Genomic DNA, 12987 nt, shown 5'->3' on the forward strand with positions numbered 1-12987 from the left:
GTCAAAGGTGGATTGTTCGTATATCGCGACAGTCGTGCGGAAAAAGTCTCCTAGATTTACACCTTCCCGTGAAGTACTTGAAAATTGATGGTAGGCATTAAATATAAGTGTGTTGGTTTCTAGAAATCATTGTGTTATCATCATATTTATTGAATTTAACGGAGAGAGAGGTGGTTGAAAAAATGGTGCAGACGACCTGTTTTGCTGTACAATAGGTTACTCACCTTTCATATATGTATATGTACATGTATCTATTTTGTACATGTATGTATATATGTCAAACTATGGTTGAAAAAATGGTGCAGACGACTTATCTATTTTGCTGTACAATAGCGTACTCACCTTTCATTTTATGTATATGTACATATGTATATGTACACGTAGTATACATCATAGGGGCGTGTAATATTTCTTAGATTGTTGTTTTCCTGGCCTACAGACAAAATATAACAACATTTTGACTATATATTCTTACCTGTAAGGAAAAAGAGATATAAATATTTGAACGTAGTATAGAGATTGATACATTTGTAGCAGCAGGATTTATTCGTACAATAGAGAGGTTTAGATACACGTTCGAACGCGTACGCCTACGGGAGCATGATAGTGCAGGCGTACAAGTAATGACGCGTACAAAATTGTGTTTAGTTATGCGTTCTAAAACACAAACGTGAAAAACAGTGGAAAGTGAACGCGCGCGTTGACATCTTCTTTCCAGAAGGCCAGACACGTCTTTGTTTTCTAAATTTGTCCGTAGTTTTGCCATTTTTTCTGCAACTACCCAAACCAAAAACCAAACAATTAGTTTAACGTTACGCTTCCGAACTTTGATATAAAAAATACGCCTTTTAATCGAAGAAAATGACAAAAACTCAACACGTATTTACAGATACGTGTAGACCGCCATTTTGACGTAGCGTCGTTTGATACAGAACGCCTGAGTTGCTTCGAATCACGTGACTATGACGCTACACGTATAGAACACACGTACATACGCGCATCTAAACCTCTCTAATATTTTCCTAAGAAAACGGCAATCTAAGCAATAACACGTGCCCCTGTGGTATACATACTCAAGATATAAGCTCTTCTGTTACATTCAAAGATAGACAATGACACAATATGGGTACGTTATTCTCTTTTATTCATATTTTCATAGATATCGGTTCAAGTGCCTGTGGTTGAAGATGGCGTCCAAATTAAACGGTAGGTGTTACGGCTGTGGACAGGTCAGTGTGTGGGAGCCTTTATATAATTAGTCAGACTAATTTGATTGTGTAAGATTTTCAGCCATAAACTTGACTTGATGTTTTCAAAACAAGACACCACTTCCTATTAAGAGTTGTTTCAGAGATATGTTGGTCCACAGTCATCTCTGTTACAGTAAATAGTCTCATGTAAGCATTGAAAGTACATGATAATAGTACTAATATGCTACTTAGTTCATCAAGTTGATATAAAATAATGACACTTGAGCAAGGCCAGTGGGCTGACAGCAACAAGTCTAATGTTCATAGGATAAAGAACAAAGTATTCAACCTCCCCTGTATTTAATGTGAAAGTCTTCAATTATTTAATTCTGCCATAACGAGTCATCGAAGTGCAGATAAGCTTAAGCTTAGTGAGTGATCCTCTATAGTATGAGGTAAATGGAAATACTAAGACGTGATACGATATATCTTACATATATACATATAATTAACCTATATATATATATATATATATATATATATATATATATATATATATATATATATATATATATATATATATATATATATATATATATATATATATATAACTCGGTGAGTATCAATCTGCTAAGACAGTGCTCTATACCGCAGTGGCAGAGCGTAATAGTATATATATATATATATATATATATATATATATATATATATATATATATATATATATATATATATATATATATATATATATATATATATATAATTGACTGGGTGATGATATAACCACATAAAAGTGTTCAATACGGTTAGTAGAGCGAATTATATACAGGTTTTGAAAATATGAACAAAATTACATGCTATTGACCCTACAGAACTGTTTCGTGACGGTAAGGAAACGCAGATACTATATTCCATTCTACCCCTGATGAGTGAGGAATACACACCTCACGAAACAGTTCTATATATATAAATATATAATAGATATAAGATTACGTAATGACCTTTTGGCCATTTCCAGTCATAGTTCTTCGTAAAGCCACCTGCCTGTTTACACTCCATCCAAGACTTACAGCAAAGAAGTGTAATCCAGAAAATAGATTAACAGTCAACGAAGCTGTTCTTTGCAAAAAAAGCTGTTCTTATGCAATTTTTCAGTGGGTGGGTATTTTTTTCCCGATCGGTAGTGGGAGGGGAACAAACAAGGGAGAATTGCGACGGGAAAGTCCTGATTATGATTTAGTGGGAGGGGGACACATGGAATTGGGGGGGGGGGGGGTTGAACAGTGTGTACGTCAAAATGACTTGTTGGTATAGTACAAACGTTTCAGTGTTGGGGAGTGGGTAAATCATTCTCAATATTGGGTGGGCAGTGGGCTGGCGGGCAAGTTGAAACCCAGCTAGTGGTACGGAAGGGCCAGATCTCCTTCACCACCAGTGAAAGGGCACACCCTCCCCACATTGGGGGGGGGGGCGCTGATTCTATTAAGAACATCATTATTGGTGTGATGCATTTAATGAAAACCACAAATCGTTGGCTGCACCTGAAAATATACCAGATATGTGAGAATGGACCAGTCTGGCGGATTTACATGCAATAAACGATAAACCTTTGGTCTTTTAAGGTAACTATACAAGCAAGATTCCTATCGCGATTTTAACTGTTGCTGTTACTGTTCATGTTCTCCATAAAATAAGCCCAAAAACATTAAGGGAACGAGCATAATATAAGGCAGTGGCCATGGGGTGCCAAAATCACAAAATAATGTAATACCTTCCTCTAATTGCATTTTCTAAAATTTGGCCGTCCACCGAATACTAATTGTAAAATTTTGATGTGACTCCTAATTTCCCCCACCGCCTGTAATTACTGAAGGCTCCCTTAATAAACACTTTTCCTGGACTGTAGTCGTTTTGCTAGTTTATGATGTATTGGAAATACACTTTCTAATTCAATGCCATCGGAATTTTCCTAACTTTTCATGTCTATTTGTTGTAACTACTGACATCAATCCTTTTTTTTAAACAATTAGAGGAAAATGGGAAAATCTCTCTGCGCTGCAGCGGACACTATTGAGAAAAGAAAATGAATCTATAGCGGTATAAAGAATAGACAATTTTTATTAGCATTTTTTATCCTTCTCATTACAGCTTTTCCCTTCACTGGGGATGATTTCCGTATCACACAAGAAATGAAGGATAAGTTTAATGAAGATGGCTATGTCATGCTACGGTACGATTTCTTAATATTACATAGTCTGTAAGGTACGTCATGACGGGGCGCCGGTGAGGGCGGAGCGACACGACCTATATTTTGCAGACTAAATTAATATTACATAACCTGTTAAATGATTTGTCAAATTTTAAATTTTACATGTATGCAAATAATTGTAATGGAAACCAAAATACATTTCGCAATTTCATGAAAGTTTATCATTTATCATATTCGTGATTGCACACACTTTTACCGCCGTGCTTGTTTCACGATGCCCTAAATTGTCGTGCGTTAAGCCCAATCATAACAAAAATTGTGTGGTTCCACGCTCAATTTTAGGATAGGTGGGGTGGCTAGATTTTATTTTATTTCATTTTATATATTTTTTTCTGTGTAAGCGTCTAGTTCAGGTTTTCCATTGTTTTCCAAATGGTCTCTGTTTTGTTTATTTCTTCCTATCAGATGTACAACCATTACAGATTGGAAAAATATTTTTTATTTTGTCTTTTTAAGTTGGTGTCAGTTTTCGCATTCACTATTCCTCGTGAGACTTCACAATTTTTGCAATTTTATTACTATTTTTCTCGTCAAAAAAGTTTAGTGAAAAGTTAGGTGGGGTTGGGTAACCGGAACCAAACAATCATTTGTTTAGGCCTTAATACTTTATCATTGTCGTGAATTAAAACTACGTACCCATTTACGGCACCGTGATTGACAAACCACAAAGAGGCCATGGATTTGACCTATATGTCATTACGTCAGTATACGCTGGCTTTTGACAATACGTTTTACGAAAGTTGACGAAACTGGTGCCTCGGTGCAATCAAAAATTACTGTTTGTAACGGTAGATGTATAGCTTTATGTGTGTTTATACTTTACACGTAAATACGACAGTTTCCGACTAAAGTCGGATTAGCATTTGATAAGTTTAAACGGAATAGCATCTATAGACTAATCTGCACATTTGATGAAGTATGTGAACAAAATGATACTAGTATATTACTTCGTGAGTGAGAGTGAGAGTGAGAGTTAGATAAAAATGTACATAACAGTATCTCACCCGACCCTCTGACGAGAGGTGTGAGTTTCTATTCCTAAACAAATCATAGTCATTTTCAGTCAAGGATGTCAGTTCTCACACCATCCAATGCAGTCAGAGATGGATAGTTTGGAGACGAAACAGAAATGTGCATTTCATTCTAGACCTTACATAGATGTGTATACAGACAGACAGACAGACAGACAGACAGACAGACAGACAGACAGGTATAGTGGACATACTCTGTCACAGAGCTGAGTGAGATATTGGCAAAATTCAGAGTATTATTTTGTTTTCATTTTCGACACATAGATCAGTCGTAGATGATCAGGAAATGAAACTGCTGAAATCAGCACTTGAAGACGAGAACGGCGTTCTTCAACATAAATACCGTAGTGATGACGGCGATGGCTTTAAATCACGTGTATGTCTATGGAATCAGCCAGGGTGTGACGTCACTGGAATGCTTGCTAGATCCGAAAAGATGGCGGGTACTATGGAACAGGTGAGATGTCAGCCATATTAGTCTCTACCTTTGACGTGAACGTTTGGAGAATCGGAATTTGGCAACTTTTACTATGTGTTGGAAAAAGAGATACAACAGACAGTGATCAATCAATCAATTAATCAATCAATCAATCAATCAATCAATCAATCAATCAATTAGCTTCCAGCGCTGTATAGTTTGAAGACTTTCGAGAAAGGATACAACCATCTTAGTTCTTTCTTCATTTCGGGTCTTGCTGTGTATTTCAATTGCACTTTACTCCCATTCACTATTAAGAGGGGAGCACCACTTGACAAAATACTTCCGCAAAATGACACTTTATTTTGTCATTGGGTTCAAACGTTGCCCTGATTTTATTTTCTCACTAGGCAAAACTATTGAATTCATATACTGAATTTGTTCTTCCTGTAGTTACTTGGGGGTGAAGTTTATCATTATCACACAAAGCTTACAATGAAAGATGCGCGTACTGGGGGACAGTTTACCTGGCATCAGGAATATGGGTAAGCTATGAATTCATTTGCTATCCTTACATTTAACATACCTATTTGCCATTAAAGTTACTAATATTTACAAAGGTGCTCATCCGATGACATCATTGAATCGAATCTAAAAGAATTTACGCCTGTGCTTGTGCACCACGCACTGATATCATTTATGTCAGCACTATTTTTTCAAAGTCCAGACACCTTCACACAATGATCACGTACATTTACATCATGAACATCATCATCATCATCATCATCATCATCATCATCATCATCATCATCATCATTATCATCGTCATCATTCATCATCATCATTATTATTATTTATCATCATCATCATCATCATCATCATCATCATCATCATCATCATCATCATCATCATCATCATCATCATCATAATCATTTATCACCATGGCTTTTCATTTATTCATCCTTGATGTAATGATAGTAACAGTATATCTCGTCTTCAACAGTTACTGGTATAATAATGGATGCTTATATCCTGACATGGGTTCTGTTATGCTGGCCATTGACAAAGCTGATACTGAGAATGGATGTCTACAGGTAACGACGTAAGGGAGAATGGAAGACATGGAGTGAGAGAGTGAGGGAGAGGGGGAAGGGAAAGAGACAGGGACAGACAGACAGACAGACAGACAGACAGACAGACAGACAGACAGACAGAGATCGTCATCGCCATCGTCATCATCACCATCATCATCATCGTCATCATCATCATCATCATCATCATCATCATCATCATCATCATCATCATCACCAGTAGCAGCAGCATCACAATCACCATGCATTCATTCATTCATTCATTCATTCATTCGTTCGTTCGTTCATTCATTCATTCGTTCGTTCGTTCATTCATTCATTCATTCATTTATCCATTCATTTGTTCATCGTTTCGTTATCATTGTCATCATTGTGATAGTTTTCTGCTACACTCCCCCCCCGCCATCACACGATTCCTTGTATTCATAAATGTTCCCACTCTGGACGGCAGCTGCCTCTTGATGTAATGATGTTGTAACTATGGCAACATTATAATCTATCTAACAGTTCCTGGTATAATAATGAATGCTTGCATCCTGACATGGGTTCTGTTATGCTGGCCATTGACAAAACTGATACTGACAATGGGTGTCTACAGGTAACGACGTAAGGGAGAATGGAAGACAGACAAACAGACAGACAGACAGACAGACAGACAGACAGACAGACAGACAGACAGACAGACAGGACTGACTGACTGGGACATACAAAGGAATGTGGACGCGAGAGTGCAAGAATTTGTCCCTATCTTTACTAGTTTCGAAAGGGAAATTTAGTCATTTGTAAAATGTATTCCTTTACTGTCAGTGGTGTATACTTTCCCTGCACTGCTGCAGCCTGAATTTCAAGCTGTCCAATTCTCTAATAAAGTGTAATGAGTGTATTTTGACACAAAAACTTTCATTTACGCTCTGTAACAATGTCCCATTTAGGTTTTACCAGGGACTCACAAACTAGGAAGAGTTGACCATGGGAGAGTGGGTGGACAGACAGGGGCTGACATGGAAAGAGTGAAAGAGGTTCTCAACGTCTTTCCGTTGGTGTTTGTTGAAATGAATGCAGGGGATGCTCTGTATTTCCATTGCAACGTGTTGCATCGTAGCGACCAGAATCACAGTGATCGTCGTCGATGGGCTTTGATCAGTGCCTACAACCGAGCCACCAACAATCCTGTCAAAAAACACCATCATCCATTTATAACACCTCTACATAAGGTGGGTTAGGCTCATTGTTGGTGAATTCGTTTAATTACTACGTTCACGGTTTTAATATATTATCAGTTAGAAAATGTTACTACGTTACTATTCATTATTACGTTATCGGTTGTTTTACTGTGTTATCGGTGCATGTTTACTACATTATCGGTTGTTTTACTGTGTTATCGGTGCATGTTTACTACATTATCGGTTGTTTTACTGTGTTATCGATGCATGTTTACTACATTATCGGGTTAATGCATTACCGGTTAGTTACTATGTTAGGGACTTAGCAGAAGCCACGGGCTGGTTGACGTTTTAGGGATGGGTTACTATTCTGATGAGATGTGATCTCTCTCTCTCTCTCTCTCTCTCTCTCTCTCTCTCTCTCTTTCTCTCTCTTCTCTCTCTCTCTCTCTCTCTCTCTCTCTCTCTCTCTCTCTCTCTCTCTCTCTCTCTCTCTCTCTCTCTCTCTCTCTCTCTCTCAAGTATTTATCAATATGGTGGCAGCGGTGGGACGGAGTCCTTACCCTTGATTCAGAGAACTCTTGTCCCTTTTTAGTTCTGGTGACATTAAAATAGGAGGGGTCATGTTCACAGAAAGGGAATTGTCAATTTTTAGAAAACGGAATCCTTGACGGGATTACATTGACACAACGGATCGGCTTGATTTCCCCTACGCTACCCTAATATATTCTGTTTATGTGATGTGATGTGATGTGATGTGATGTGATGTGATGGACGGTGATGTAAATAAGGGTAATTTTTCCTTTTACTCTAGGTGCCGAATCGTGCCATTGTTGAGTGTAAAACTTTGACCGATTTAGCTGGCAAAGATATGATGCATCCATACCAAGACAAGACAATCATTGGCGAACCGTATTGAACAAAATCATGAAATGGTAGTACACTTTCGGTCATTGATTATATAGAGGTGTAGTCGACAAAGTGGAAACCAAGTGTTGATCCTAGTCTGAATCTCTGCACATGTATTTCTATACCTATCTAAGTATATTGGTATCGCCGTTGATCTGACTTGTTTATGTCTTATTTTCTTCCTGTCTCTCTCTCTCTCTCCTCTCTCTCTCTCTCTCTCTCTCTCTCTCTCTCTCTCTCTCTCTCTCTCTCTCTCTCTCCTCTCCTCCTCCCTCCCTCCCTCCCTCCCTCCCCCCCTCCCTCCCTCCCTCCCTCCCTCCCTCCCTCCCTCCCTCCCTCCCTCCCTCCCTCTCTCTCTCTCTCTCTCTCTCTCTCTCTCTCTCTCTCTCTCTCTCTCTCTCTCTCTCTCTCTCTCTCTCTCTCTCTCTCTCTCTCTCTCTCTCCAGTTATATCTGATGGTTTGGCTGTCATCGATCACATAGGGCTAACCTTTTGTTGACGTGTTAGGCGAAGCCCGAGGACTGTTAACACTTGTTCAAATTTACCCTAATAATGGCTTGGTTGATTGATCTTTTGAAATCTACTAAATATGAAGCCCATTGGTTGAAATAATTGATGTGAAGCTCCGAGGACTGTGAGAGAGTCTCGTCTGTCTGTCTCCATTTATGTCTAGTTGTCTCTAGCTCCGTATGTCTGTCACTAACACTTATTCGGTCTCTATTGCCATTTCCGTCTATCTCCATCTCTCTCTGTCCAGATATGTCTGTCTGTCTGTCTGTCTGTCTGTCTGTCTGCCTGCCTGTCTGTCTATCTGTCTTTCTATTTGGATATGGATATTCACTTCGTCCCTTTCCTTGTTTGAATCCTTTGTAAACAAACACTCATACTTCAGTGATCGTTGATTGTGTAATTGGTAAAAATGTGTTAAAGTTTCAGAAAAAAAATTCTTCAAAATGTTAAGTATATGATATCAGTTACTGGTTGTGGGTGGAATAATTTGTGTTACAAGACTCGTATAGCCACTGTGAGTGGATAATTAATAGTTGAAATAGTGTAGTAGCGTTAGTACATCAAGTCTACAGGTAGGCTACAGTTAGGAGAGTTGAAATAGTGTAGTAGCATTAGTCCTTCAAGTCTACAGGTAGGCTACAGTTAGGATAGTTGAAATAGTGTAGTAGAGAGTAATATATGTGGAAAAGGAGATCAATAGTATGTCAGTAATGACACTAAACGAGTTTCAATACTACTAGGCTGAAGATTCATCTTTGTAGCCAGCAACGGCGAACGAATCATCTTCATTCTCACATATACATCCACACTTGACATTGCCTGGAGCCATTGCTAACACACTCTCAGTTTTACCGAACATATGCACTCTACAACGTGTATGTCATGCCAAAGGACAACATTTATTGCAAAAAGAACTGAAAAGTTGAGTTAAAAGAAAGCTGTCTTAATTACAAAATTAATAACACAATTCAAGTTGTTCAGAACGTTTCAGAACTTTAAAAGTAAGAGATTTTGTAGATTGAATGAAATGTTTGTACAAGTATCAAGTCATCATTCGATATCATTATGCTGAGTCGGATCCCCCATACTTATTTTCAAAATGCTCATATCCGAAGTATGGATCAATTAAATCATTAACACCATAATCATTGAACATATCTTCGAGAACGTCGGTGGGTAGAACATCAAAATAATCCATGAAGAAGAAATCGAAGAAGACTTCACCAACCAGATCGACCAGCTCGCACTCAGTTGTAGGTTCTGGTACGTTGGCCCATTCTTCTGGGTCCAGACTGTTGACTTTCTCGAAAGCCTGGGTCCAGTCGACGGTGCCGTCATCATCTCTTGGTAGTTGCCAGTAACACTCGGTCTCCTCCAAATCATCCCAGAAGATGGACCAGACATAGAAGTAGAAGTCGTAAACGGTTGTGAAGAATTCAGTACACTTATTCTCGGTCCACCACTCGATGAAGGCGAGGATATGTGCATCTACATCAGCCTCGGTGATTTGGGTCCAGTCGATGTCTTCCCAGTCGACTTCGGTCATCATGATGTCAACTGCTGCAAGGACACCAACACTGCAAGGAGCGAAGGCAAAGCCATAGGAAGCACTGTTGATGAATTCACCAGCCATGAACACTTCGTAGTAAGACTTCTTGGCAGATGTCAGGTGTTTGCTGCCAGATTTGGCGAACAAGTCGAGACCACGTTTTTTACCGCCTTCCAGAAGCTTATCAAAGAGTTGGCCACCCTGGACCATATGACAAGCCTCCTTGGATGCACCACCACCATTTCTTTTAAGGTCAAACTTGCTTGCACCTGTAATTGCTGTTTTCTTCTCCTTTGCGGCAGCTACCCTGCGCTGTACAAGCGCTCTAAGGTTTCTGGCGTCGACGTTCGTGGTTGATGCCACCTTGTTGCGCTTTGCTGCTGCCAGCTAAAAGCAATCAAATACAGAAATACAATGTAATCAATAAACAAGTTATAACACTATGTATGGTCATGCATCGTCGAATAACTAGGATATACACAAGTTCTCAGACATGTTTCAAACAAATCACTTGGCCTTCACTGTCTGACGTCCTTTTACCGCCATATGCTGATAGGTGGCGCACTTCTCATAAGCCGTACACCATTTGATTTCCTAGGATTTTCGAGAGTAAAATATTGTTGGAGGCCAAACGTGGGGAAAGAATTTTCTGACCGACTCAAGACAGAAAAAAAATTGCTTTCAAGGTATGACCTAAAAAATGTTGTACATAAACTAGCCACAAATGCTGAATTCCTAGGCTGATACATATATCTCTGGTGCCGTGGTGTCTAAACTTTAGATTCTTGTCAAAGGTTTATAGTAACTGTTGGCAAATGTTGAAACAAAACAATAAATACCATCAAATCAAATTACTAAGAATACTGACCTGACTTAGCACCTTGAATCCTGTAATTTTTCATTATGAACAAATATTTTGATCGGTATGGCATGTAACAATAATATATTACTATGATTTATTTTGTACACAGACTTCTGCGAAGTTCTATTTCAGTCTGCATCAAACAAATAAAACTCATTGACAAACCGTTCTGAGTGGTAACTTGAACGTGGTGTGTAGTCTAATATTTGCATTTGCCAAACTCGCTGCAATTGTTAGAAGATCTCTTGCCAAAGAAAGGGTGTGTAACGAAATGTAACTTCCATTAGTTTTAAAAGGTTAGAAGTTCATAGCACTGGAGTGTTAAACTATGTGTCTATACCGAGTATTGACATAAGCCGACTAAATGGGCGTTGTCCTGTTTGCCAACGCAGAACAAATACGGCGAGTGGTTTTGTCTTACCGAGTGACAGAGGCAAGAATCATTGTCATGTAAGTTGGTGATTACTCAAACCAAATATTTGATAATCTATCTCAGGTAAAAATGACCTTTCTGGTTCCAAGAGTAAGCAACACGGCGAATATAAAATCTGATGGTCTCCGCTAATGAAGGCTATCCGGAGCTGAAATTATATTTTACACTTTCGCGTTCATGTGCATGACACAGAAAGAAAGACTAATTTACAGAAACTAATAGAAACTATTTATGATATAACTCATGTCAGATTGATAGATTGGGGGCAATTCTTTCCTTTTAGCCTGGAATCCATGCGGATTGGATTTTTTACATTCGTCTTTTCACTGAAGATTGGAAAGACGAATGTTAAAAATCCAATCCGGGTGAATTCCAGGCTACCTTCCTTACTTTCAGTGCGAATCATTAAAAGACCTGGTATCTTAAATACTGACATGTTACCAGGGTAACAACATTAATAACAACATTACTTTAAGGAGAGCATTCTAAACAGTGTCACAGATCAGTCGTTTCCCCCAAAGTATTAGCTCTTATTCACAATAGAGTCCATGCTTTTCTAGATATAACCTGTAGTGTCCGAGTCAGATGTAGTAATCCTAAGTAGGAATTCACTAAACACTGGCCATTTTATTTCCTTCTCTATAGAAAAACTACTCATTTAATTGCCACACTATATAGGAAATATGGTTTAATCTAGACGAACGAGAAATCGCTTTCTTGCAACATCTTTGCCATCCCCTTAAATTGAGCTAAATTAGTATTCGTTAGAGTCATTCTAGTCTTGTTCCTATACAGTATCATTACGATTTATACCTTCTCTCACATAGTCTAGTTCCTATACAGTATCATTACGATTTATACCTTCACTCACATAGTCTAGTTCCTATACAGTATCGTTACGATTTATACCTTCACTCACAGTATAGTCAAAGTCGTTACTCGAGAAGTCCTGAGATGCATGAGATGCAATTTAAAATTCATCCACATCACCCACACAATCATTAATATCATGTCTTTGTTAATCAATCACAAAATTCTAACCAATAACACAGTCCCTCATAAAGTGATTAGAAACCAAAGTTGGCATCCAGACTAGAGTCATTCATGCACATCTTGCTTGGCAAGTAAATACAAATGCGTTCAAAGATCCCCGACATATCTCCAGGCGGAGATGTCGACGTTCTGGGAGTGCATATTTCCAGACCAGACTGTCCTTTGCCGCCTGGCCGCTGGGTATTTGTCGGCATGCTGTGGAGTTTAAAGAACTCGAAGTGTGAAATGTTACTCCTGAAACACGCACATATGGAAAAAACAATTTGTCTATTATAAAATCCGTTCAATTTTTTTCATCGAGGTTTCCTCTCTTTCCTCTTCTCCTAAGTTACTCAATCAGGTTTATAGGTACGTGCGAGTTACATTATAGCCGGAGCTTCTACCTGGATTAGTTTTTGTTTTTGAGTTTGCACTCGAAACTGACGAAACCGCAACATTTTGAAAGGGATAGCCGCCCGCCGGGTGTGATCTCTCATAGTCTAGTTCCTTTACAGTATCGTTACCATTTA

The 12987-nt window shown here is 38.7% G+C and overlaps 1 protein-coding gene across 1 annotated transcript; it reads left to right on the plus strand.

The window, feature by feature from the left end:
* On the plus strand, nucleotides 1-8112 carry LOC144441078 (L-proline trans-4-hydroxylase-like). The gene is made up of 8 exons (XM_078130607.1): nucleotides 1-90; nucleotides 1160-1206; nucleotides 3339-3420; nucleotides 4755-4947; nucleotides 5362-5453; nucleotides 5912-6002; nucleotides 6932-7213; nucleotides 7977-8112. Exons 2-8 carry the CDS (start codon nucleotides 1188-1190, stop codon nucleotides 8079-8081), a joined length of 864 nt encoding a protein of 287 aa, XP_077986733.1. The 5' UTR covers nucleotides 1-90; nucleotides 1160-1187; the 3' UTR covers nucleotides 8082-8112.
* The last annotated feature ends 4875 nt before the right edge of the window (nucleotides 8113-12987 follow it).

Source organism: Glandiceps talaboti, chromosome 10, assembly GCF_964340395.1.
Source record: "Glandiceps talaboti chromosome 10, keGlaTala1.1, whole genome shotgun sequence".
NCBI lineage: Eukaryota > Metazoa > Hemichordata > Enteropneusta > Spengelidae > Glandiceps > Glandiceps talaboti.

Coding starts and splice junctions, on each gene's coding strand:
- LOC144441078 (XM_078130607.1), top strand. Junction 3,421..4,754: donor GATGGCTATGTCATGCTACG/GTACGATTTCTT, acceptor TTCGACACATAG/ATCAGTCGTAGATGATCAGG. Junction 6,003..6,931: donor CTGAGAATGGATGTCTACAG/GTAACGACGTAA, acceptor TGTCCCATTTAG/GTTTTACCAGGGACTCACAA.